Source organism: Halichoerus grypus, chromosome 6, assembly GCF_964656455.1.
Source record: "Halichoerus grypus chromosome 6, mHalGry1.hap1.1, whole genome shotgun sequence".
In the NCBI taxonomy this organism is placed as follows: domain Eukaryota; kingdom Metazoa; phylum Chordata; class Mammalia; order Carnivora; family Phocidae; genus Halichoerus; species Halichoerus grypus.
Window position 1 is genome coordinate 122,330,200 of NC_135717.1, and position 26,204 is coordinate 122,356,403.

At 56.0% G+C, this 26,204-nt stretch overlaps 2 protein-coding genes across 4 annotated transcripts; one reads left to right on the top strand and one right to left on the bottom strand.

Annotated features, from left to right (window-relative positions):
• Positions 1 to 1,528: 1,528 nt before the first annotated feature.
• Positions 1,529 to 7,593, top strand: NAB2 (NGFI-A binding protein 2). 3 transcript variants are annotated; one of them, XM_036094600.2, is made up of 7 exons: positions 1,544 to 1,846; positions 3,261 to 4,134; positions 4,571 to 4,704; positions 5,040 to 5,091; positions 5,185 to 5,317; positions 5,524 to 5,715; positions 6,720 to 7,593. In XM_036094600.2, the coding sequence occupies exons 1-7, from the start codon at positions 1,764 to 1,766 to the stop codon at positions 6,827 to 6,829; spliced, it is 1,578 nt and encodes a 525-aa protein (XP_035950493.1). In that variant the 5' UTR covers positions 1,544 to 1,763; the 3' UTR covers positions 6,830 to 7,593. The 3 variants fall into 3 exon arrangements, with proteins under 3 accessions (XP_035950496.1, XP_035950493.1, XP_035950495.1); XM_036094602.2 differs by lacking the exon at positions 1,544 to 1,846 and adding an exon at positions 1,997 to 2,574; XM_036094603.2 differs by lacking the exon at positions 5,524 to 5,715 and having other exon boundaries at positions 1,529 to 1,846.
• A 524-nt stretch (positions 7,594 to 8,117) lies between these two features.
• Positions 8,118 to 21,039, bottom strand: STAT6 (signal transducer and activator of transcription 6). The gene is made up of 22 exons (XM_036094599.2): positions 20,838 to 21,039; positions 18,036 to 18,175; positions 17,483 to 17,621; positions 17,101 to 17,184; positions 16,527 to 16,665; positions 16,348 to 16,400; positions 15,993 to 16,141; positions 15,272 to 15,403; positions 14,960 to 15,148; positions 14,543 to 14,630; positions 14,283 to 14,405; positions 13,580 to 13,672; positions 13,021 to 13,227; positions 11,725 to 11,819; positions 11,493 to 11,629; positions 11,020 to 11,166; positions 10,739 to 10,802; positions 10,524 to 10,634; positions 10,253 to 10,336; positions 9,216 to 9,281; positions 8,996 to 9,124; positions 8,118 to 8,905 (listed from the first exon to the last, which is right to left on the bottom strand). The coding sequence occupies exons 2-22, from the start codon at positions 18,149 to 18,151 to the stop codon at positions 8,716 to 8,718; spliced, it is 2,535 nt and encodes an 844-aa protein (XP_035950492.1). The 5' UTR covers positions 18,152 to 18,175; positions 20,838 to 21,039; the 3' UTR covers positions 8,118 to 8,715.
• Positions 21,040 to 26,204: the final 5,165 nt, after the last annotated feature.

Consider the following 26,204-nt stretch of genomic DNA (forward strand, 5'->3'; position numbering starts at 1 on the left):
AGTTGCAGGACTGGGGATTGGAAGGGGTGGGTGGGTGGGGCGTCTGCTCTTTCCTATTACCCCCTCACTGCGTTTGGGGCTTAAGGAGAAGAGAATCTTAGGTACCGAAATCCCACCCAGGGATGCACTCCCCCTCTCCTTGCCCCCACTGGAGACGGAAAGGTCCCCTTGCTGAGCCGGAATGTAGAACCAGCCCCGGCCCACGCCGCCCACGCCCTGCCAGGCCCCGAGCCACTCAGAAGTGCGGAATGGCGGGGCGGGGCTGAGGTTTCGGACCAGGGAGAACCTGACCCCCGGCCGGTCTGCTCGGTTCCCCCTCCGCCCCGCCTTCATTTTGTTGGGGCCTGGAACCGCAGAACCAGGCCCTCAGAGCCCCGGCCGGCCCCCGCCCCCACCCCGACCTCCCAGCCGTGGGCGGGAGTGTAATGGGAACCAGATGGGGCTAGGAGAAACAAACCGGGGGGGGGCCTCCAGAGGGGGGGCCAGGCTCCTTAAAGGAGCTCCTCCCTTCAACTCCTCCGCAGGGAGCCACGTCGGACGCTCCGGCCTCCCGCCCATCTTCCATTACTCTCTCGAGCGCAGTCCCCTAAAAACGTCCGCAGAATGGGTGTCCTCCCTATCCCAGCTTTGCCACAGAATTCCCCAGGAGCAGGTCCCCATGCTCAGCAAACAGGGTGCGACGAGTAGAGGAAGGAGGGGTACCTCGCCCATCCCTGCCTGACCAATGCTCTGACAACCCGACGCGACTGATCGACGCGTTAGCTTCTAGCATAACCCGCCCATTCCTGTACCCCAAACTTCGACAGGGACTCGAAGCAGGGATGGAGGCCTGGGCTTCCGAGAATGGCCCTTCAAATGACTCCTTTTGCTGCAGGGCAAGGGTGCTGGGATAGCCAAGGAATTCCTGCAGAACCCCGCGCTCACAGACCTGCCCTAAGCGCACACTCAAGGGGAGTCGGATGCACGCCCGAAAGGAGCCGCGCACCCCGAGGCTCCGCCAACTTTTCCCGGCTCATTCCTAGCAGTCACACGTACAGCACCGCGAGGCCGGAGTGTGGGCAGCGGGCGTCCGCGTAGTTGTTGAGGCGCGTGTGCACGTTTGTGCGCTTGTCCGTGTTTTTGTGTACCCATGCGTGGTTGTGAAACTCCGCTCTCCGCTCGAAGGGGTAGGAGCCGGGGGGTGGGGGGGGAGGAGTAGGAATGTCGCCGGCTGGGCGCTCACGTGGGTACGTGGGCACGGAGAGGGCCGGCTGTGCATCCGGCGTGGGCGGCACGGAGCGACCTCGCCCCGCCCGCCGGGTCCCCAAGCCCGCCCTCCGCAGCCCGGCCTCGGTCACCTCAGTCCCGAGCTCGGCGCCGCCGCTCCGAGTCCCCGCCCCCGCCTCCCGCTCCACGCCCCCTCCCCCCAGTCTCCGCCTCTCTCCGACGCTCTGCCGCGGCGCCTCCACCGCCGGCCCCGAGGCCCGGGCGCCCGCCCCCCGCCCCCGGCCCCCGCCCCCGGCGCTGCCCACGCCCTCCGCCCGCCCGGCAGCCAGCGCAGCGCCGGGCCTCGCTCCCCGTGCGTCCTGCGGGGGTGGCGGCGCGGAGAGGCGGCGAGCGCAGCCGGGGAGGGGGGGGCAGAGGCACAGACAGAGGCGCGGAGGCTCGGAGAGAGGAGACGTGGAGGGAGGGACGGAGCCCGGCCAGCGGCGGACACGGCAGCGCGCGCCAGGCGCCGAGCGCTGGGCACCAAGAGGGGCAGCCCCTGTGGCCTCCGGCCGTCCATGCACAGAGCGCCCTCCCCCACAGCCGAGCAGCCGCCGGGCGGAGGGGACTGCGCCCGCCGGACCCCGCAGCCCAGACCCAAGTTAGTGGGCAGAGGGAAGCGGCGGGGAGTGGAGATGGGTGGAGCTGGACTCAGGCAAGGGGTCCGGAGGGCGGAGGTCGAGGAGAGAACGAGGGGAAGCGGGACGGGGGTGGGGGGTGGAGACTGATTGAAAAGGGGGTGCGTCTTCGAATTAGGGGGCCCTGGGAGCAGGTAGGGAGCGGTTGAAGCTGGATATGAAAGAGTAGTACCTAATTCTCCATTCCCCGTTTACTCTGCCGGCGTGATCTGGCATGTGAACCCCTTGCAAAGAATGTGGGGGCCCCCAAACGCCAGGGGAAGCCCTGGAGCTCTGGCTGGTAACAGGGCTGGGGGAGGGCTGCTGTGCTGGTTCAGTCTTCCGTTGGTACGAAGTACGCGAGCCCCAGGGTCAGGGAGAAGCCGGCGCCTCGGAGCCAAGGGAGAGCATCAGCAGGGCTTTGGAGAAGCAGGACATGCCTTAGGCGTCCCTTCTCTTTTCTGTAGCTTTATTTACGGCACGCGGAGGGGAGTTTCGGGGTGCAGCCCCTCCCTCAAGAGGCCTTGAGCCGCTCCTCCGCTCCACTTGGAGGTGTGGGTGGAAAATGAGGGAGAGGAGGTAGGTGGGTTTCGCCCACTGCCGCTGCCACTGTGGGAGTGTGTGGGGGCGGAACAGGCCCCAGAGCAGAACAATTGAGGCACTCCTCCCTCCTTGCGCCTGAGCTGAAGGGATCGGCCTACCTACCCAGCAGGTGGGGAAGGTCACTGCTGGGAGAGGGGCCAACTAAGGGGCACTGGGCAGTCGGGAGGAGAGGGGAGGTCCTTGGGAACAGCTCAGAGGAGCTGAGCAGAGCAGGGGTCCACCTGGCTTGCCGAGTGGGAAAGGGCCACACCCCTCCGTTGCAACCGCCTGGGTAGGACAGCACCAGGGAGTGAAACTGGCCAGCAGTGGTCCCAGGCGTCCACTGTGGGGAGGACAGGGGGTCCTACATGCACCTCAGTGTAGAAAGTCACCTTGAGTAATGCTGAGACTGCTGGGTGTTGAGGGCGGAGGGTGAAGACCGTTCTGGGGGAGAAGGAGGCCCAGCTATCCCACGGGTGTGCTGGCTGGCCGCAGTGCTCAAGGTCTCCTTGCCCCAGGCCAGAAAAGTAAAAGCTGAGAATGGTGGTGAAGAGCCTTTGACTTCAGCAGAGAGAATGGGCTGCCTTTTGGTACTTGGCGGCCCGTCTGGGATGGTACTGGTGTGTTTATGCGTCCGGGTAATGCCTAGTTCTCCTAGTCTGTGCTCAGGCTGGGGTACTGGTCAGAGAGCGCGTTCAGAGGAGGGGAAGAGAAGCCGGCAGGAAAGAGATGACAATGGCGAGTGTGGGTGGGTACCCAGCAGGGGGACCCAGACTGACTGCCTTCCTTTCTCTGTCCCGCACTCCTCCTTTCCAGGCCCAGTGCCCGAGCCATGGCACTGCCTCGGACACTGGGGGAGCTGCAGCTCTACCGGGTCCTGCAGCGCGCCAATCTCCTTTCCTACTACGAGACCTTCATCCAGCAGGGAGGGGACGACGTGCAGCAACTGTGTGAGGCTGGTGAGGAGGAGTTCCTGGAGATCATGGCTCTCGTGGGCATGGCCACCAAGCCCCTCCACGTCCGACGCCTGCAGAAGGCACTGAGAGAGTGGGCCACCAATCCAGGGCTCTTCAGCCAGCCAGTGCCTGCCGTGCCTGTCTCCAGTATCCCACTTTTCAAGATCTCCGAGACTGCAGGCACCCGGAAAGGAAGCATGAGCAATGGGCACAGCAGCCCAGGGGAAAAGGCAGGCAGTGCCCGCAGTTTTAGCCCCAAGAGCCCCCTTGAACTTGGAGAGAAGTTGTCACCACTGCCTGGGGGACCTGGGGCAGGAGACCCCCGGATCTGGCCAGGACGGAGCACTCCAGAGTCCGACGTTGGGGCGGGAGGAGAAGAGGAGGCAGGCTCACCCCCCTTCTCCCCGCCTGCAGGGGGAGGAGTCCCTGAGGGAACTGGGGCTGGGGGGCTGGCAGCAGCTGGGGCTGGGGGGGGTCCAGATCGACTGGAACCAGAGATGGTACGCATGGTGGTGGAGAGTGTGGAGAGGATCTTCCGGAGCTTCCCCAGGGGGGATGCTGGGGAGGTGACATCCCTGCTGAAGCTGAACAAGAAGCTGGCTCGGAGCGTGGGGCACATCTTTGAGATGGACGATAACGACAGCCAGAAGGAGGAGGAGATCCGCAAATACAGCATCATTTATGGCCGCTTTGACTCCAAGCGGCGGGAGGGCAAGCAGCTCAGCCTGCATGAGGTGAGGACCCCATTCTCCTAGTATTGCACTTGGCTGCGAGGCCTTAACCTACTCACCTTGGAGAATGTTCACACTCCCCAGGTCTGTCTCATTGCCCCTCGGTCAGGACCCCACGCCCCAGTCGCCCCCACACAGCCCAACCCCAGCCTCTGCAGTGCTCCCCTCCTCGGCTGAGGGGGAAGCAGAGGTACAGGCCAGAGCCCAGCGTCCCGCGCTGTGCCGCTCAGGACCGCTCAGGTGGTGGGGGCTCCAGGCGTTCCTAGGAAGCCGGGGATGCTGACCTCTGTCTTCCTCCTTCAGAAAGCTGCATAGTATCAAATCCTAAGTAAGCATCTGATGGATGGGCTTTGTTTGTCTGATGACGAAGGGTGTGAGGAGGTCTGGGCAAGGCAGTGGGAACTGAGGATTCTGACCGCTCCGGTGGCCCTCTCCACAGCTGACCATCAATGAAGCTGCTGCCCAGTTCTGCATGAGGGACAACACGCTCTTACTGCGGAGGGTGGAGCTCTTCTCCCTGTCACGCCAAGTGGCCCGAGAGAGCACCTACCTGTCCTCCTTGAAGGGCTCCAGGTGAGACTCCTTTCTCCAGGTCCTTCCTAGATTAGAATCCTGCGAAGGAGCTGGGTCATGGGCGTAATCTCCCGTTCAGGTGCATCTAGGCTTGCTTCCTACCCACGTGCATGTCCTGCTTTTCGCCAGGCCCACTTGTCTGGGTCTGGTCCCTCCTCCTATCCATCTCAGGTTCTGTCTGCTCACCCACAACAACAGTACCAGAGTTAGAGATTCCTGTTCAGCCAGCTTCTTTCTAGTCTTGAAATAACGTATAGCTCCTCCCCAGATTCAGTGCTCTGCCCGTCGTGCGTCCCTCCCCAGCTTCACCTTCCTTACTGCTCTCATCTTCGCAGGCTTCACCCCGAGGAACTGGGAGGCCCTCCACTGAAGAAGTTGAAACAGGAGGTAGGTTTCTAGGGTGGATGCAGGGGATTAGTGCAGCCTCTCTCAATCCCCTCCCTTGCTAGGTCCTCATTTCCCCATTTGGGGCATCCACAGGTTGGAGAGCAAAGTCATTCTGAACTCCAGCAGCCTCCCCCAGGCCCTGAGTCCTATGCACCCCCATACCGCCCCAGCCTGGAGGAAGACAGCGCCAGCCTGTCTGGGGAGAGTCTTGATGGACACTTGCAGGGTGAGTGTGCATCAGAATACTTTTCTTCTCGCTGTGGGGGTGGAGTAGGTGGGAGGAAGGAGCCAGGAGGCAACTGCCTGGAACAGGGTTGGGAGGCCTGGCTGGATGGGGGCAAAGGGGCCTGGGCCTTACGGGTCTGCTTTGCGGTTGAGGGTGGGGGTTCCGTTGACTGTAGTCCCTGACCTGATCCATGCCCATGCCCACAGCTGTGGGGTCATGCCCAAGGCTGACGCCGCCCCCTGCTGACCTGCCTCTGGCATTGCCAGCCCATGGGCTGTGGAGCCGCCACATCCTGCAGCAGACACTGATGGACGAGGGGCTGCGGCTAGCCCGCCTCGTCTCCCACGACCGCGTGGGCCGCCTCAGCCCCTGTGTGCCTGCGAAGCCGCCTCTCGCAGGTGAGGCAGCAGCAGTGGCGTCCCCAAGCACCCCTGCCACCCAGGCCCCACCCAGCAATCCTGGTGTCCTGGGGCCGGGTGGGAGGAAGAGGGATGTAGTCACCGGAGAGGGCAGGCAGTAGGACGGTGGGGCTCCAGCCATCCAGGCCTTGGGTTGAGGAAAGGAGGGTCCTGCAGGTTTATTCCCACTGGGGAGGGTCTGATCCTAATGGAGATCTGTGAGGGGGGCGCTGGGGTGAACAAGGGGACAGAGAATGGGGGACCAGGGGAACGGGAACGAGGGTCACCAAGAAGGGCAGCAGGGATAGAGCTGCCACCAAGGCAGAAGGGTAGGGTAGGCTAGGAGTCAGGGTGGGGTTGCGTAGTTTGGAAGTAGAGGAGCCCAAAGGGGGATGCTTTGTGTGTGGATGGGGGGAAGGGCATAGTCCGCCAGAGGGCCAGAGCGGCTGGGCTGAGAGTGATGCAGCAGACAAAGCCACCAACCCTGGCTTGGTATTTTTAAACTGTGCGTGGGTGGGAAGTGGGGGTGGGGACTGGAAGGGGGGCTCTTCTTGGGGGAGGAGCTGGGAGGCTGGCTTCCTGTGTTCCCCCTGATTTGGCTTCTAAGAAACTGGAGGGGCATGGTAGGGTAGGTGGGGCCTGGGAGGGGGCCAGGGATGAGTGGGGGCGGCAGAGCCTGGGAAGGGGGGGAGGGGGAGAGGTCAGAGCCAAGCCACCCCCACAGCTCCTGACAGAACCAGAAATTCCAGCAGAACGGAGGCGGGAGAGACAGAGAAGGAGAGAGACACATACAGAGAGAGCGCTACACACAGCCAGAAGGGGGAGGGGGGCGTACACACTTGGGTATGGAACCCCCCCCGACACACCTGTAAACGTGTAGCGGGCAGGAGGCACTAATTCAAATCCAGCTCATCTGTGCGGTCTCCTCTACCTCTGCCTCCTGTCCGGCCACCTCTCTGCATCGGCCACCCCACGGCCTCCTAACCTACGCCTTCTCCCCACAGAGTTCGAGGAAGGGCTACTGGACCGATGCCCGGCCCCGGGACCCCATCCTGCTCTGGTGGAAGGTCGCAGGAGCAGTGTCAAAGTGGAGGCTGAGGCCAGCCGGCAGTGAGGGGCGCACTGGTGTCCTCAGACCCAGGACTTGGACTTCTGGCTCACATAGACTCTGACATTCCCCATCCCTGGCATCTAGTCACAACCCTGGATCCTTCCGCTGCCCTTCTCCTGCCTCCCCACCTGCTCCATGGGCGTAGAACTATGGGGCTTCAAGCAATAACGAGCAGGGGCCTGGCAAGAGGACACAAGGAGGGTGCGTGGTGCCCCTTCACCCTTGCCTAGAGCAAGGGGGCAAGGACTCTGTCTCCAGGGTATTTGGGGTTCTCCCCTCCCTTACACAACACACTCCCATTCTCTGTAGCTTGAACCAGTGGTATGAGCAGTTGGATTCAGTTTGGACGTGGGGGAAAAGGGGACTTCCCTGGTAAGGTCCAACAGCTAAAAATGGCAACGTTTCCCCCCAGAACTGGGGGCCTGGGAACACTGGACCTGCTCCTCCCCTCTGCTCCCCCATTTTTGTGCTTCTAGTTTGTTTCTTTAATTTAACAAGTGCTGCAGTTTGCCCACCTATCCCCATCTTTCCCCCCAAGTCCTCAGCAACTTTTTCCCTCCTGCCCTCTCAGGGGGTGGGGGGGAGGGTGGATGTGGGGTCCCCTCGACCGGCCCCTCAGGAGGCCTGGGTCGGACTCAGGGTCTCCCTCGGCTGGGGGCTGGACCGCAGCACCTGTCTGAGCAGTTAGAGCGTCTTTCTTTTCAGATCGTGTACAGTAGATTATTTATTTTGTTATTTTGGAATAAAATTTATTTTATGGCTTAGGATCGATGACCCCCAGGAGGGAGAAAGGGTGGCATGGGGCTGGGGGAGTGGAGGGAAGCCGGCAGTGGATGGGGAAAGAGAAAAGCAGCAGCAGGTCAGGCCCCCTAATTCAGAGGACCACACACCTGGGCCTGGGTCCCAGACTCACCCCCGGCCTCTGGGCAGGATTGGCAGGGTTGAGCCACCAAAGCTAGAGCCACATACAGAGGTCACAGCCACACAGACCCACTGGGGCCACGGCCATACGAAAGCTGAGTACTTTGGGGTTAGCAGGCATCAGAGAAGTTGGCACATTCGCTGGTGTCTTTGGTACGGTGTTTTCAAACTTCCAAACTTCGGTTGTCACATAGGCAAGATCAGATGGATACATGTTTTTTGGGGCCATAACAACGAACGTGTGTGACATCCGTATAGTCACACGTCTCGGGTAGGCACATTTTCGCACAGCTGCACATGAAACAGACCTTGTACTTCTGCAGTCTCTACACATAACCAAGAGCCGCCATCCAACGGACAGGAATTTGGGGCTGTTTGAAATTTGTTTTTTAATCTGGGCATAACCCACATCAGTAACCCAGGTGTACAGATTCCCCACGTCGCACCCAGGGCCTCCTGAACTGCTGCTCCATCCCCCCCAGGGCTGGGACCCGAGCCCAGCCCTCAGTCCCCAGCCTCTCGTACAAATGTGTGCGTGTGTCTGCGTGTTTCTACATGTGTGTCCTGGGCTCTGGCTCGAGGTGGGCGGTTAAGTCCTCCGTGCCCTAAGCTGTGCTCTTGCCCAGCCCCTTTCCTGCTCAGGCCCATCTTCCAGGGAGAGCTGTGTGTGTGTGTGTGTGTGTGTGTGTGCTGCATGTGCAGGCATGTTGGGGCGTGTCTCACTTTGGAACCTGAATTTCCCTTCCAGCATTGGAAGGGGGAGGACAGGGGTGTGTGGTAGGAGGAAAGGAGTGGATAGGCTCCACCCACTGTGCATTTTCCTGGCAGTCTTTTCCTCCTGACCAGGGAGTAGGTGGGGATAGGAGGACACTCTCCCCATCTGCTGCTTGGCAGGAGCATGGGCAGGTGTCCAGAGCAGGTCCGTGGGGGTAGAAGAGCGGTCTTTCTGGGCTCCCCTTCCAGCTGGATCACCAACTAGGGTTGGCCCTTAGGTCCAGGTGGGACAGTGAGATCCCAGACTGCCCATAGTGAGAGGGTTGCAAGAGAGGCTGGGTGCCCAAGGACCCTCCCCCTGATTCCCCTTGCCCCTCCAGGAGAAGCTTGGTGAGGTCCTGTTCAGTAGGAGGCAACAAGGGTGGGAACATGTCTTCACCAACCCTGCAAGGATGAAGGGGAGAAGCAGTAGGGTAGGTATGGCACCCACTCCTCCAGCCCCCGCCCAGCCAACACCCCCAGGCTGCCACTCACCAGGTGCCCTGAGGGAACCCTCCCACCGACTGGCTCATGCAGCTATCTTCTGCCATGGTCACATCTGAGCAGAGCAGGGGCTCAGGAGTGGATACGGCATGCTCCTGAGATGGGCATGGGAGCAGGCCCCTGCCAAGACCAGAAAAGTCCATAAGATTGGGGTGGGATAAGGCTGGGAATGAATGGGGAGCATGGGATCAGGAGGGGTGCTGTCACTCACTGAGGGCGAGGTTGGTCAAAGGGCAGGTTGATCTGGTTCAGGCTGGGGGGTATCTGCAGGTGAGATCTAGAAACAGGAAGGAGGGTACAGTCAGAGAAAGGAAGGCTAAACAAGGGCACAGTGTTGCAAAGTCAAGGTCATTGAATGAGGAAACAATTTCCAGCTCCTTTCCCTGACTGCACAGTCTTGGGTAAGCCGTGGGCTCAGTCTTCTCATCTATAAAATGTGTATGTGTTGGGGATTGGGCTGGGGGAGTAGAGAAGGGCTGAACTAGCTAATCTCTTTATTTATTTGGGAGGGGGAGGAGCAGAGGGAGGGGGAGAGAAGCAGAATCCCCGCTAAGTGCTAAGCAGGAGGATGACAATACAACTGCGGGAGTTGGGGAGGGGGGTCTTGTGCCAAGTGTCGGATGCTTAACCGACTGAGCCACCCAGGCACCCCCGAATTCGCTAATTTCTAATGTTTCTCCAGACTCTGGTGGTTCTAAGCCCCCCAGTCTCCACCCTACCTCAATTCCTGGGAGGGGAGATGTTGTGGCTTGTCTAGGAGTTAATAAGCACCTGCAGTTATTATATGAGTGTTACTTGGGGAAGAAAAATGTCTAGGCCACTTCAAGGCCAAAACAGATGAATAAATAAAAATCCAGACAACAGATAAATTTATGACAGTGGATTTCAAGGGCAGGCGAGGTAATATTAATTCTTAACATAGCTCCTGCTATGAGCTTTGCAGGTATTACTAACTCAATTAACCTTCACAATAATCCCCTGAGGAAGTTATTATTAGCGTTATTATCAATATTCCCCATTCTACAGATGAGGCACCAGAATGAAGCAACTTGCCCAAAGTCAGTAAGTGGCAGAGCTGGAATTTGAACTGGCTAAGTCTGGAACTTAACCACTAACCTCTCAGTGAGTGGACAGAAGAGACAAAAGAGTGCTAGCCTTTTGCTGCCCTTTTCTTACGGTGGAGCCTCTCCTAACAAACGCAAATGCCCATCCCCCTTGCAGGTGGGTATCCTTGTCCCTTCCACTTACTCTGGGAAAGCTGTCAACGCATCTTCCCGGGAGAGGGCTTGGTACGGGGGGATGGAGTGAGAGTGCGGTGGGTACACCTGGGACCTGGGGAGAGAAAGCAGACCCCCCTGAGGCCAGCCCTTCTCCTGGACACCCCCACCTCCTGCCTCAAGATAGGGAACCCCTCTCATGGAAAGGGAAATTCCCTACTTTGGCCCCAGCTCTCCCAGCTGCTCGTGCTAAACACCTCTCTGCACAGACCACTCCCATTCCTGTCTCTCAAGCTCCTTACACCATGTCTGGGCTGAGCTGCATATTCATGGAGGAATCAGCGGCCATTCCAAGATCATAAGTGGGCACCATGGTAGGCATTTGGGGCTCCAGGGTAGGAAGTGGCTGGTCCCTGGAGGAGGGAAGGAGGTCTGTGTGACTCACCAAGGGCTGATGCCACCGCTTCTTCCAGCAAGTAGTACCAGGCCTGCCCACCGTCCACAGCGCCACACTCACCTTTCCACAGTCATCTTGATGGTAGCTGGGACGTAACCCCTGCCGTCCTTACCCATCTGTTCAGCTGTTGTGGGGAGGAAAGGAGAGCCATGAAGTGCCCCAGGATTGGGGAGGAAGGGATGTGCAAAAGGTGAGCATAGCTGATGGGCAAGTAGGAGAAATGGGGCTTCAAAAATGGAGAGAGAAGTCAGGGATGACATACAGTGTGTAGGGAGAGGGGCAACTGGGAGTATGGAAGAGATGGGCAAAGGAAGGGTTCAGAACTGCGAGCTCCAGCTCACGCTTGTAGTGGCTCCGGAAAGCTTCATCCTTGGGTTTCTTGGGGTAGAGGTTTTTGAGCTGAGCAAGGTCCCGGATTCGGTCTCCCAGTGAACGAATGGATAGGTCTTTGGCAGAGAATGGCTGGATGTTCTCTATCTGTGGGGAGCCTACAATAGGAATGAGACCATGAGTCCCCTCTGTCCAGACATTCTCCCCCCCATCCAGCCCCACCACAGGATCCACTCTCAATCTACCAAGGCGAGGGGGAGAGGAGTGAGGGTGAGAGTGCTGGAGGAGGGAGACCCACCAGTCTCTGTTCCTATAGAGCTCACAATGAGAAGGTAGACTGCAGAAGGGAGGAGAGGAGTTGGACCTAAGGAAGAACTTCCTGAAGATCAGGCTTGGCATCAAGGAAGGCCAAGACATTTCCTTCCCAGAAGAAACCCCAGAGGGCACAGGCACAGAAACAGAGGACTGGCTGGGGTGACCTCACCATCCTGGCCCCGGATGACATGGGCAATGGTGATGCCCCCAATCTCTGAGTCGCTGAAGCGAAGGAGGAATGTTCCATCAGGCTCGTTGAGAAGAAGGCTAGTGACGTACTGTTTGCTGATGAAGCCAATGATCAGCCTGGCCAGGATGAAGGAGAGGATGGGGGTAGGGGCATTGGCTGTGGAGAAGGAGCTAGAGGTACAACTGCTCAGGCCACTGGGGCAGGGACTCACCGATCTGACCAGTAGCTCCGGAGACAGCGCTTGGTGAGGTCCAGGACACCATCAAACCACTGCCAAAAGGTGAAGCCACGACCCAGCAGGATCTCCTGGGGAATAAGGGGGAGCTAGTGTGAACACAGGAGGGTCAGAGCTAGGGCCTGTAGGACAGGCACTGGGCTGTGAGGGCCCACACAACAGAATCACAGGGCTGAAGGACCAAACTGGATCTGAGATCTCATCAGTGACAATGGCAGTCACTTACCAGGTGCCAGGCGGTATTCCAAGCCCTTTCCATGAATTAACTTATCTGATCTTTACAAGCCTATAAGCATCCCATCTTACAGATGAAGAAATGAAAGCCCAGAAAGGTCAAGTAACTTGCCCAGGTCTACACAGCTGGTGAGAGGCAGAGCTGGGATGCAGCCCAGGAAGTCCAGGCCAGAGTCCCTCATAACAACGGTGCTCCACCCATCCTTGATTAGACCTGGTGGAAGTGGAGTCCAGAGAAGGTAGCTTGCCAGGTGTGAGTGTCCCGCTCCCTTTGCTAATACATCCTTTGGTCATGTAGACTTTCCTTTCTTTTTTGCTAAGAGAGCAGTACGTGACTGCTTTTACCCAGCTGGTCATCAACCAAGTCACCCAGATCTTCTCCCCCGTTCTTGTAACAGATCCAGTTCTGAGCCACCTCACTTTGGGGGCAGTAAAATATGGTAGCTAAGAGCAAGAAATAATGGAGTTCTATCCCAGCCTCACCTGCTCTGAGGCGTTGGACAAACTACTTAACCCCTCTGAGCATCACGTTCCTCGCCTGTAAAATGGGGATAATAATAGTAGCTTCCTCAAAGGGATGTTGGGAGGGGTAAATAGATAACATACATAAAGTGCCAAACATAGTGCCTGGCATATAGTAAGGTGTCAGCACATGGTAGCTGGTATTACTGTGTGTGTCCCTGTGGGATTTCATCTTGGCTTTTGCAATAGGAACTATTTCCCCAATGGGTCAAAGTCATTTTGAATCAGACGTGTGTTTGCACACAGTCTGGATGAGTCATGCAAGTTGCTGGTAAAGAGGGAGGACAGAGGGCCTCCAGTCCAAAACCCGGAGGATGCCAGAGAATGCACCCTCTGGACTTACCCACCCGGCTGAAGGGTTTTCCTGCCTGGGCTGTGACAGAGGCCTCCCTGATCGCCATGATGGGGCATTGTGAAGACCCCAGCAGTGAGTGTCTGCACAGAGGTTGGGAGGGCCCTGAGTGCCTCAAGGATGAAGAGCTTAGGGGCGGGAGGTCCAAAAAGCAGGGGAATGACCTTGTTGAACTGTGACCAGGACACGGAACGGTGCTGGAAAGCCTCCATGCTGAGGCTGTTGTCATTGAAGATCTTCTGGGCTAGGAAGAGGAAGTGCTCTGGGAGTAGCCCCCGATTGGTCCCCACTTCAGCCATGAACTTGAGGTTGAGAGTTTCACACATCTTCTCCCAGGGCACCCGCTCAGCTACCACAAAGGGCACGCGGTCCTGGGGTGAAGCAGGAAGGACAGGGCACTTCAGGCTATCATCCTCATTCTTCCTCAGGAGGGGCCTTCATCCTTCCCCCCGCTCCCCAAAGCTCCCCATCCCAGGCATTATCCCCCTGAGCTCACTCACAAATATGGTGCTTTTCCAAAAATAGTTTAGGGTGCTACAACATGGTAGCTTTTAAGACTGGCATGAAAAGAGGTCAGCATGAGGTTAGAGAGTATGATGAAAGAAGGAGTTATGGCCGCTCCCATTTGAACGTGTCTGCCCCCGGCTTCTCCCCATGTTACAGCCCACCTTGCCCCTGTTCCTCCCCTCCCTCCCTCCACTGCCACTCCAGGTCTTTCCTCACCATCTCAGAGAAGGCATTATCCCACAAGATGGTGGCCTTGGCATTGTTGTCCTGGTTGCCGTGGACAATGACCACCAGCGGCAGAGACAGGGCCTGGCGAGGGTGAGAAAAAGGGAATCTTCTTACTGGAGCAAGGGGCTTCCTCAAGGGGCTAGCTCTGAGAATGCAGGGAAGCTACTGGATTCACACAACATAGATAAAAGCTCCCGGGGTATTACTGAATGCTTCCTGAAGCTCGATGAAGGCCTAACCGTAGAGAAGTGGTTATGAGTCAGTGCTTTTGGGCCAGACCTCTGGGTTCCAAATGCCAGCGCCAACGCTTCGTAGCTGTGTGGCCTGGGCAAATTCCTCAACCTCTCTGTGTCTCAATGGACTCATCTGTAAAATGGGGCTAATAATAGTACTTACCTCATAATGTTATTGTGAAATTTCTGTGTGTGTGTGTGTGTGTGTGTGTGTGTGTTTGTTACTGAAAACAGTACCCTGGTCTACATGAAATGTATAATAAGTGCCAGTGGCCACCACACCACCACTCCCCAGCATGTGCCCTCTTGTTCCTCTCACTCTCGCCCTGACCCCAGTGCCCATGAATCCCAGACGCATGGGCTATGGAGCTCTCATGAGGAGCGAGGATCCGGGGCCCCAGCGTGTGGCATGGAGGGGAGCCAGGGTCCTAGCATGGGCAGCCCGAGACTCAGTTCACCTGGAGTTGGATGGGGAGTTTGTTGGGGCCAAGCGTGAAGCTGGTGGAGAAGAGGACTGCACACTTCTCCTCGGTGACAGACTCGGTGCCCTTCCGCTCACAGCGCTTGATTTTCTTCAGAAGCTGTAGGGGGTGGGGAGGGAGAGCAGGGGTGAGGATAGAGATGGGTCTCTTGGCTTCCTGACACCCTCTCCAAGGACAGTCCCTCAGTCTGAGGACCCCCTGCCCCACTCTTCACCGCAGCTCCCTGAAGCCCTCACCAGGTTCTTGAACAGGGCAGAACAGCAGTTGCCGGGAATGCTGTTCTCCAGGGCCACGGTGTTGTTGATGATTTCACCAGTGCTTTCTCTGCCAGGGGAGGTCGGAGATTGAGTGGGTGCATCCCAGCAGGGCCAGGGGTGGGGAGGAGCTTGAGTCCAGGGGTGAATGGCATGGACGACCGGCCCTAAATCTCCATTTCCCTGTTTGGATTCTCGAGAAGGGTCCCTATCTTGGCCAAGTCATGATTCCCCATCCCATTCCAGCCCCGACAGGTCCCTTCCCTTCCTCTGCCGTGACCATTCAGGGTCCGAACACTCTGAGGCACCCCCTCGCCATCACCCTGCTCTTTGTGGTGCCAGACGCCCAGGCTCCCCTGGCCTCCACCAACCAACAGGCTTTCGCCAGCCCCAGCTTACGCTCCAGCCCCGGGCCCCTGGGGCATGCTCAGCTCCCTTGCTTGCTTCTCAGTCACCATGTCAGCCCTGACCAGCGAAGGCTTGGCTGGGGCCCCCAGGAACCGTAGGCCTAGTAAGAATCGAACCCCAGCCTGGAACTTGGTCTGAGTCTTCAGAACCTGAGGGGGTTGCTTCTCCACCAGGAAAGAACTGGGAGGAGTGAAGACACAGGGGAGTTAGTGGCGGGTCCCTCCTGGTACCCATCCCACAGCCCTAACCCTCTTCCCTCGTCAGGGTCTGCTCTAGGCCAGGCTGAGGCCTTATGGGGCATACCTGGTGACAAGGGTTCGCAGGACGTCATCCAGCTGGCTAATCAGCACTGCCCGGGCCTTGGGCTCAAGCTCCCCACCAGCTGCCCCCAACTCCTGCTGCAACTGGGAATAAATGTCCACCAGGCTCTCACACCTGGGGCCAGGACAGTGGTCAGGGGACACAGAATTCAGGCTGCCTGTTCCTGCTCAAACCCCCTACCCCTAAACCCAGAAAGAAAGTGGGGTAGTGGTGTGGAGGGGCGGGATGCACAGTGGGTGTGGCTGCAAGGCACTGGGCTGAAGGGGCGGGGGGACCTGCCTTAACTCTGGATGTGAGGTTCCTTCTCTGTGCCTGGCCCCCTGTGGAAACCCAGCTGCCTCTTCCCCAGGACTCTGGTACCCAGGTCAGTTGCCAGCACGTATGGTACTTTGGCGCAAACTGAAAGGTGCCTCCGCCCAACAGACCAAATAGGAAAAGGCTTCCCATTCCTCTGGGCAAGGGGCTTGAAGAGAAAAGCATGGGCCAGATGAGCTCCTGCTCGAAGCCCCCTCGGCCGGGCGTGCTTGGACAGGACGCGACCTGACAACAGTGTGCACGGTCCTGCCGGAATCAGCTTCTCTGAGCCTTGGCCCACACCAAGGCCTGCTTGCCTGGTTTTTCTCTCACACCTGTGGGTCCTCCAGCAGGGACAGCCGGCACCTAACCCCAGCCCGCCCTCCTATCCCAGCAGTCTTGCCCCAACCTCTCCTGTAGGGGTGCCAAGCTCTCCTCAAAGGGCGCGCCATTCCCTGCCAACTGCTGCTGGCGTTTCCAAATCTGGATCCTCTTCAGCACCAGGGCCTGGGCAGCCTCCAGCTCCCCAACAGTCTCCTGCAGCAACGTGGCCAGGGCCTGCGGGCAGGGGAGGCCTGAGCCAGGGCCAGCCTGTCTCCTCCCCCGGCCCTGAGGGCACGCCTCTCTTTCTCACATCTAAGGCCTTCCCCTACCCCACCACAATGTGTGTTCCTCTGAGGCCTGATCTCCATCCCGCCACAGAACTGAGATCCCTCCAGGACTGTACTTTGAGTTCAAACTTCACCTCCCAATCCATCACTTACCTCACTTGGCCCAGTTCCATTGGCAGGAGCATCTATCAAATTGTGCAGAGACACTGAGGGTGAGGGCAGAAATGAGGGGTACAGATAAATTTGAGGTTCGGTCAAGGGTGAGGTCCAAGAGGGCATCCCTCCCACCCACTCCCCAGAACCCCCTTAGAGTGCCAGACCCAAGCTCCCACCTTGGCCAGCCTCAGACCCCGGCTGCAGGGCCTCTCGGAGAAGGCGAACTTCTCCCACCCGATGCTGCAGCCTTTGCAGGGCTGTGTTAAACTTCAGTTCCTCCTGCTTCCAGTGGAAGGGCATTGGCAGGTGCCGGAACTGCACGGGAGGGACAGACGGCAAGAGGTGAGATACTCCGTCCATCCTTCTACACTAGGCCTGCATTCTCTAAAGGGGTGCCTGCTGCCATGCTCTGCCAAAAGGAAACAAGCTACTTCCCTTGTCTGGCTCCCTTTCCGCTTTGAAGGTTCTCCCTGACCTTTTGGAATTTCCCAGGGATAAGACCTCTCTCTTGGCAGAATCAGCTTCTTACCCCTTGCTCTCTCCTCCCCAGGCCTCACTACCCTCAGTCCCTCATTTTGAAGCTTCCCTGAGCTTGGCTTGGGGGGCACTCTGACCCCAGGAACCGCCTTTGGTCATCCTGGGCCTAAAACATTGAGCCTCTCCTGAAGTTCAAATTCCTTCTAGTTTTTCATGGCTGAGGCTAAAGTCCAGTGAGTTGAGATGGGATGGGAGGTGGAGTATTAACAATACCTGTTCCAAAACAGCTTTTTTCTCCCCTTGAAGTATTTGTCTAAAAGTGGCCACCAGCTTCAGGGGGTCCCTTTGATATATGCTCTAGAGAAATGAAGAGTGGCGGACTGGGTTAGCCTCGCTCTCCCCCATGTTGTCCTCCCCCTCCAATCCCTGCCACCCCCCTCCATTCATAAGCACACCGAAAGGCAGCACAACCGTAGACTCCAGAAGTTTTCATGCATTTGCATGCTTTTCAAACCTAATTTGCATGCTAGCTAACAGTTAACTACAGGAACACCAATTTGCTCCAGCATCCAAACAATTTCTTCCGGTGTTCAATGCTCATCCCAGCTGCACTCCAGCCCCACTCCAGCCTGGTCCCTCCCCTCCTTGTCCCCACCTCCAGGGTGTTGATGTGTTGCAAGATGGGGCTCGCCTCCCCCTGCTTTCCCGCCGAAGCCTGAAGGCGCTGGACAGTGGCGGAAAGGAGCACACTAGCCATGTTGCAGCAGAAGGCGTCTGAGCCGACCAGGAACTCCCTGTGGGAAGAGCAGGATGAGGTGGCCTCGGGTCAGGGTTTCTTCAGCTCTACTGACCTTCCACCCCTCAGCAAACAGCTCAGCAGCACCTTCCCAGTCCTAGTCTCCGTCCAGGCCCTGGACAGCCTCATCCATGTGCCCTTTGTTCCCCAATTTTCTAGCTGCTGTGGGACGGTCCCTTGTCCCAGTCCTGACCTCCTTCCTCTTCGGCTGGGGCTCCTCAGGCGGTGGGGGGACTCCACGTGTCAACGTGCATAATCTGGTTGGTGTGGCACAGACTCCCCGCTAAGTCCAGGCCACCACACAGGGAATAACACATCCCGAATCCCAAAACGCGACAGAGAAAATCTAATGAGAGGGAAGGTGGGTGGGGGAGGACCCGGAGGACAGTCGTGTGGGGCAGCCAGGACTCACCAGGGCTGGTTCTCTAGCCAGTCACTCAGGAGATGCCGCAGGTGTTGGGGAAAGTCGACATAGAGCGGCTGCAGTTTTTCCAGAGGCATCTTGGAGACCAGACCCCACAGAGACATGATCTGGGGTGTGGAGGGTGCCTTCTGGAAAGGAACAAGGCCACTCTGAGAGGCACCCAAGAAAGTTGGCTTATGTTCTGGGGGCAGCCTGCAACCTCCTCCAGACCCCAGATCCCAGAGACCATCCCCACCACCACTCACAGCCAGACCACCTCAAACGGGGGACATCCTTGGTCAGTGCCTGAAACAAGGTAATCCCTTCAGTTGTAGTCAAAGGGGTGATGGCGTAGAAGCGCTGAGATGCAGCCAGAGGGCTGGGAGGACAGGGGAGGTGGGCAGAGTACAGAAAGCTCTCAGAGAAGGCAGAGGACTCAGATTGCAGCTCTGAGCTGGCTCTGGTTCTGTGGGCAAGGAACCTCCTCACTGTGAGCCTTGATCTTCTCGTCTCATAAAATATGAGGCTTGGACACGTGCAGAACTTTCCAAAAATTTCTAAAGTAGTGGGCAATTTTAGTTTTTAATCTGTGGAATCCCAATTATATAAAAGGCATAAAATTGGAGTTTCTTTATTGAAAGCAAGTGTGGTAGGCCTGGAATCCTACTGCTTCTACTTCCCTCTCCCTATCTCCTGACCCCAAAGGTGTCACTAGAGACACCCCTCAAAATCCCAGGGCTCCATGAGATAATTTGAAAAGGACCAGGCTGGATGATGAAGAAGAGAATGGGAGAGCAGTAACAGTTACCATTTATTGAGCCCTTACTACGTATGAGGCATTACACGAAAGCTCATTATCTCATTAGAGCTTTGCAATGATTTTTAAAATATGAAACTATGCCCTTTCATAGATGAAGAAACTAAAGGAGGTTCTCTAAACTGCCAAGGCCACTAAGCCAGTGAGTCTGGAAAATAGGATTTGATTCCAAGGGGTAAGCGACACCATGCTGTGAGGGCCCCTTCCACATCCAGATCCCATCATCCTAAGAGGAGGGGCTGCGAGAGGAGAGTTGAAGAAGCAAGGTGGAGATGGAGGAAAGGGAAAAGCAGAGAGAACTTGGGAAGAAGGTGGGAAAGATTGGAGAAAAAGTAGGGTTAGTAAGCCTGGAGTGAAGAGCCTAGAAGCTGGGAAGAGGAAGCTAGAGGCTGGGCTAGAGGCCAAGGGCAGAGGAGAAAACAGGGAGAGAGGAAAGGAGATGGGAGAAGTAGGGGAGAGGGTTGCATCCCTATTTCTGGGTGGGCTGCAGGGTGGAGAGGGTCAACCAGTGTTTTCCCTGGGGTCTCTCAGCCGCCCCCGTTTCCCGTAATGCCCCTCTCCTAGAGATGAGAGAGGATGGTGATGGAAACTCCCTGAGTCTCCCCCAACCCAGTAACCCAAGCCCTCCTGTTAGGCTTTTAGCCACTCCCCTCTCCCAAGACTCCCAAAGGGATAGAGAACAGAGGGGCCCCTTCTCTGGAGACTCTTGCTGGCAAACCCTCTTGCTCCCCCAACCCAGCAGCTTCTATCCCCTCTAGCTCTTTTCTCGGAAAGGCAGAATCCTCCCTCCTGCTCAGGGTCTTCCAATAGGCCTTTCTCTACCACCTCTCTCACCCTGGAGTGGGGCACCTATTGGTCTGTGTTTCAAATTCAAGGGAGGACTCCATTCCTCTCTTCTCTCTTCCTCTAGTTTCCCATGGTGCTCAGACCTTTGACCCTCTATCCCTACCCAAGCCGAGACAAGTAATCCTTAAGCAGAAGGCAGCCCCCCCCTCCTTCCCTCTATAAACCCTTGTTGAGTGACCAGCCTCCCAGCAAGGCCCTGCCTTCAAATCTCCTCCCCTACTCCATCCCCAGACCTCAGGAGGCCACCCTACAACGAAGCTGGGTCGAGGGGCCTGCCCCCGACAGCGGCACCTTAAGCTTTAAGCGCCCCCCCTCACGCCCCAGAAGACCTGCAGGGAGGAGGGGCCACGGCGCGAGGGGGCGGGGCCAGCGTTCCCCAACACTTCCCAACTGGGAAGGCAAGCCCCGACGTCCATCGTCCTCCTCAGCCTGCTTCGTGGCCTAAACCCAATCACCTCTGTCCCTCCATTCGCGAGCCCTCTGACCGCGGCACCACAGGATCAAAAGTCAAAAGAGCTTCTCTGAGTTGCCCAATATGTGTATGTGGCGGTGGGGGCGGGGAGGTGGAGCCCGTTCAGCACGAGGAGGGTTAACTCTGCGCAGCCACCGGGAAATCTCGGCGTCTACAGCAGCCAAGCGTGGAGCACTTTTGAGGGGGAAATTCCCCCTTCTCTCGGGCACCATGAGGTCTACATCTGAGGCTCGCTCACCCCCCCAGCCACACCCTTGAACAACAGCCTTTATGGGGGGACAGGATAGGGGCTTGTCAAGGACCTACCTCCCTCTGGCATCAACCTTCTAGGGAGGGGCAGCCACCTCCCCTCCCCCCAGGGCAGAGGGGCACCTCCTTGCTCTCCTTTCCGTGCCTTTGCTTGCCCCTGGAGGGGCGGGGGCGGGGGTGTGGAAAAAGTGACCCACGCGGGGAGGTGGGAGTGCGGGGCCTTACCGGTACCAGAGTCCTCTGAGAACTCAAAAGTGCCCAAACCCGGGACCCCCAGCTCCCGACACCAACTGAAACAATTTCCCAGGGGACCATACACCCGCCCAGGGGAGGGTCTCGAGAGGACCCCCCCCCCCGCTAATCCACCCCCCACACACACACTCAAAGTCAGAGCCCCCCCCCCCACTCCTCGGAGGCATCCCCTCACCTTGGCAACCCCTCTGCTGTCTTCTCCCTCGCTCAGCGGCCACTGCCAGGCCCCATGGGTCTGTAGCTCTGTCCAGCGAGTTCAGGGCTGGCCCTGCTGGCACCCCCCTCCCCCTCCACCACCACCACCAAAAAGAACACACACACACACACACACACACACACACACACACACACACAACCTCTCCGGTCCTTCCTCCTCAGTGCAAGCACTGGCTGCCCCAGCCCGCTGTTTCCGGCTTCTCCGTCTAACCAGGTCCCTCCCTGGAGCTCTGACGACACAGAGAAGAGAAAGTGGGCTGGAGGAGGAAGAGGAAGAATGTGGGGTGAGCGTGTGTGCCTCCTGTGCCGAGTGGGGGAGCATGGGGTAGAGGGAGCCAGGACTGGGGCTCCCGACCCTTGGGCCAGACTGGGGGGAGCCTGACCCCCACTTACTCTGTCCCCTCAAAAGTGATCAACTTTTCTCCAGAAAGTCACCTAATACCAAGCAGAGACCTGCGGCTCCAAACTGCCTCCCCCATACTCAGACTTTTGCAGGGGTCTGCGCTTTGGGCTCAGGAGGAACTGGGCACCTCAGGGCCTCTGGAAAAGCAAATCCCTCTGGGCTCTGTGCTCCCTCCAGTGGAGGACCCTGAAAAGCAGCCAGGGAGCTCCATGCTCTCTGCAACTCCTAGGTCCACCTCCCTTCTTGGCAGGGCGCGCCTTGGAAGTCTCGTGACCACTGATGGGAGGGAGTGGGGGAGGGGACCCCAGAGCTCAGAATTCTGGAAGACTCCAGAAGGAGTCTCTTGCACTGAAAACCGTTTCGGCCCCCTCCGTCCAGGGTACTACTCTTAGACACTTGTGGAAGCCAACACAACCTGGAGTGGCTGCCTGCCGTTTCCCAAGGGACGAGTTTGACTAGGACTCTGCAGTGCAGCCTTGGCAAAGTTCCTGTTTCTGTGGTAAACACGGAGACACACCCAGAAACAAATACATACATGTACAACTTCCCTGGCCATAAGACCACACACACGCACACACTTAGGCATGTGCGCGCAGGCTCACAGTCCTGTCAGCCCTCAGAGCCACAAGCGGTCGCAATGAGACACAAACTCACAAACACAAGGCTTGCTCAGCTTCTGAGTCATCGTCGTAACTAGTGGACGGTTTTTGCAGCTTTTGTTGGTGGAGGAGCTGAAGGAGGCCAAGGGGCCTAGAGAGGCCTCTACATCCCCAAACCTAAGATGTATAAAACCGGTGGTCTCCAGGGGATGGTGGGAGATGGGAGGTTTCTACTCCCCTCTTTTCTCTCCCAACAGGGCTGGGCTGAGGGGCCAAAGCTAGGCCTATGCTGCCCCCTGGTGCTTGAACTGATTCCCGGCCCCCAGCTCCTCCCCCGCTGGCCCCATGTGGATGGGCATGTGTGTGCAAGGGTGCACGTGTGCGTGGGGGCCCCAGGCAGGCAGCAGAGGGTAGCAGCTAAGAACTGGGACTCTGGAGACAGGCCACTTGGGTTCCAGTCCTGCCAACGCTACTAACTGCACAATTCTGAGCAAGTTACTCTTTGCGTTTCAGTTTGTCGTCTGTAAAATGGAGCAAATAAGTCTTAACTCATAAGATTGTGGGAGTGAGATACAATAGAACTATGTACAAGCTTAGAACAATGCCTGGCACACAGTAAATGCTAGGCATTCTTTTATGGGCCAGAATAAGCCAGGCGTGAGGAAGGCAGAAGGACTTCCATTCTACATAGGGGACCCCGGGTTTGGGGGTAATAACAGTGCCACAAAGACGAGATATCGGAGGTGCGTGTGTTTATGTGCTCACTGTGTGTGGAAGGCAAGGAACTGGAGAGGCGGTCAAGCAGGGGTGGGGATGGCAGGGAGGGAATCTGTCCAGGGTTTGTATGACCAGCAATGCTAGGATTGCAGTGTATGCACACAGGTGCTCAAGACAGATGTTCCCAGGGGCCCACCCTGCCTACAGACATCCACAGACAGTGGTTGAATTCATAAGGGTCTCGGAAGGTCCAAGTTCCCCTGAATTTTGGCAAGAGAAGAGGAGGATTGAATGTAGTCTCTAACTTTGGCTCCTTTTGCAGGGTAAAAAGGTGAGGAGCAAGGACTGGCTGGAAAACAATATTTATTGCCATCCTCTCTAACTGGTTGCACCAATGGGGACACTGTGGTGTCGTGGAAAGAACCTAGAATTAATTAATTAATTAGTTAATTAATTAAGGACCCAGAATTTAGAGGCAAATCTGACTTGGGTCTGATTCCACTTAAGAGCTTGTGGGGGTGTGTCAACCCCTCAAATGGAGACATCAGTTTAGCAAAACTTAAGGAGGCACTCATCTTCAGGTTGTGCAATCGTAGGGTCAGCTAGACTTGCAGTAATGACACCCCCACTTGCGTGACCCTGGGATTGAGGGCCTTGCGTGCCTCACCCTCCTCCGGGCCCTGCCATCCCACCAAAGGGTCATAAAGATTACATGAGAGAACGCATAGGAAAAAAGAAATTTGTGTTCTGTAAAGGGCAGTTTGTAAGCCAACAGTGAGTCACAGAATCAGTCTGAAGGGTGTATTAGTTTGCTAGGACTGCCATCACAAAGCACCACAAGCTGGGTTGGCTTAAACAATAGAAATGTATTGTCTCAGTTTCTCTGAGAGAAAGTCCCAGATCAAGGTGTTGGCGGGGTTGGTCCCTTCAGAGAGCTGTGAAGGAAAATCTGCTCTAGGTATCATTCCTTGGCTTGTAGATGGCTGTCTTCAGGTTCACATGGTGTTCTCCCTATATTTGAGCCTGTCTCCCAATTTCCCCTTTTCATAAGGACACCAGTCATATTGGCTTAGGGCCCACCCTTAGTGACCTCATTTTAACTTGATTACCTCTGTAAAGTCCCTATCCCCAAATGAGGTTACATTCTGATGTACTGGGTGAACCTCAAGTGAATATGAATTTTGAGGGACATATGAATTCAGCATATGAAAATATGAATTAAAAAAATTTAGGGGTGCCTGGGTAGCTCAGTCCGTTAAACGTCTGACTTTTGGTTTTGGCTCAGGTCATGATCTCAGAGTCCTGACTGCACTCTGTGCGAGGTCTGCTTGCCTCTCTCCCTCTGCTCCTTCCTTTGCTCTCTCTTTCTTTTGAAAAAATAAATAAATAATCTCTTTAAAAATTGTTTTAAAGTCGTTAATTAAAGTAAGTTCTATGCCCAATGTGGGGCTTGAACTCATGACCCTGAGATGAAGAATCACATGCTCTACTGACTGAGCCAGCCAGGCACCCTGAAAATATGAATTTTTGAGAGACACAGTTCAATCCATCACAGTGAGCCTAGCCCATCACTTTTTAGAAACAAAGTAGAATAGAAAATATCAGAATGTATCACACAAAGAAAGGATAAGTATTGTTTAATGAAACTTTTGTTTCACTTTTATGTAAGTATCTGAGTTCTAGGTCTTGATATAAAAGATACTTTTTATTGAGGGCTGTGATCACAAAACAAAGCACCATTTGGATGTTGATAATCATCATGTATCACTTTGCATTGCTTTTTAATTATTTTATGGGTGTTTCCTTCTTCGACAAGAACAGAAGCTCCCAGAGGGCGGGGATTCACATCACACTGTACACTCTGCTATGCAGCTAGAAAAGACAACATGCATTCCTGCTAGTGAATTCAAGGACTACCATTTACTGAGCCTTTACTAGGTACCTGGTGCTGGGCTAAATGTTTCACAGTCACTCTCTTATATAAGGACTACCCTTAGTTATGGATTGATGGCAGGACTCCGTACACTTCATAGGCAAGGTGAGTGGGTATCATGTTCTGGAGCACTGGATAGTACCCTGGGATTTATGGAGGATTGAGGGATAGAGGGAAAGGTCACAGAAGAAGTATGGGAAACTGCTGTGGGCCCCTAGCCAGCTCAGTCTCCCAGGCCTTTGCCATTCTCCCCCAAATTTTCACCCACCTTGATACCAACTGAACACTTAGATTAGATGAAACAGAGCCCATAAATTGGAAACTCCCCCAGTTTCCTTCTCCCAGCCAACACATATATTCATCAGCACCGGCCCCTTTCCTGTAGGCTCAGAGGAAAGGGAGCCTCTGTTCCTGCCCTGGCCTGAGGACTGTTTCTCCACCTGAGGGACCCCTCCCTCTGCTTCCTCAGGCACTGTTCCATTCATTGTCCCCTCAATCCTCCAAATCTCCAACCTCTCATTTTCTAATTATTACAGCTCTTTACTCTCAGCATATAAACATGTTCAAAGCCCCCCATTTTAAAAAAGTAAAATCAGGGGCGCCTGGGTGGCTCAGTCGTTAAGCGCCTGCCTTCAGCTCAGGTCATGATCCCAGGGTCCTGGGATCAAGCCCCACATCGGGCTCCATGCTCAGCGGGAAGCCTGCTTCTCCCTCTCCCACTCCCCCTGCTTGTGTTCCCTCTCTCGCTATCTGTCAAATAAATAAATAAAATCTTTAAAAAAAAAAAAAAGTAAAATCAAACTGATAACAAACATATAAAACCAATCCTCCCAGAATATATGTTGTCAACAAAAATTGGTTGGGTGTCTGTTCTCAGTTTCTCACCACTAACAGAGGGAGTCAGATTAGTCAGGAAGCAGTGATATTATGGGATAATCAGGGCTGTAGTCCAGTGAATCATAGGGTGCCATGTGGGCACATAGGAGAGGCATCTAAACTAGGTAGGAGATAGGGGAGATCAGGGAGGGCTTCCTATAAGAGGTGATGCCTAAACTAAATCTTGAAGGAAAAATAGGAGTTATTCTGGCAAAGAACAAAGGGAGAGTTAAACCAGGAAGAGGATCTAGCATGTGCAAAAGTATGGATACTGTGGGAGCACGGTACCTTCTGGAAGTGGGTAGTAGTTGGCAACGGGAAGCATTAGAAAATTTAGACAGGTGAGTAATATGATGCAGTTTAGCAGAGATCACTCTCACTGCAGTGTAGAGGATGGATTTAAAGTGTAAGTCTGAAGCCAGGAGAATAGTTCCAAAGGTTAATAATAATGGAGGAAGCGACCATTTCATGGAGGAGCAGAAGTGAAGCACTGTGGAATCAAGGCTGGTTAGAAAGAGAAGTAAAGACATGAGGAACTGGTGGGCAAGGAAATAATAGAGTCAAGGAACTGGAAGTCTCAACAGACCTAAAGACTAGCCTTCCTGAGAGCAAAGGAGAAAAGAGCTGGAGGGCTGGCATGTTGTAGTTGGAGACAAGGGGATTAGATTTCAGTCCTGCTTTCCTGGGAGGATGTGGTATAGGTTGTGGCTCTGGGAGTGAGTGGTTATGACAACATGACAGTGAGTCATTGGAGTTGAGGAGGGCAAGGGACCAAGAGGCCAGAGTGCTGGCTGGACT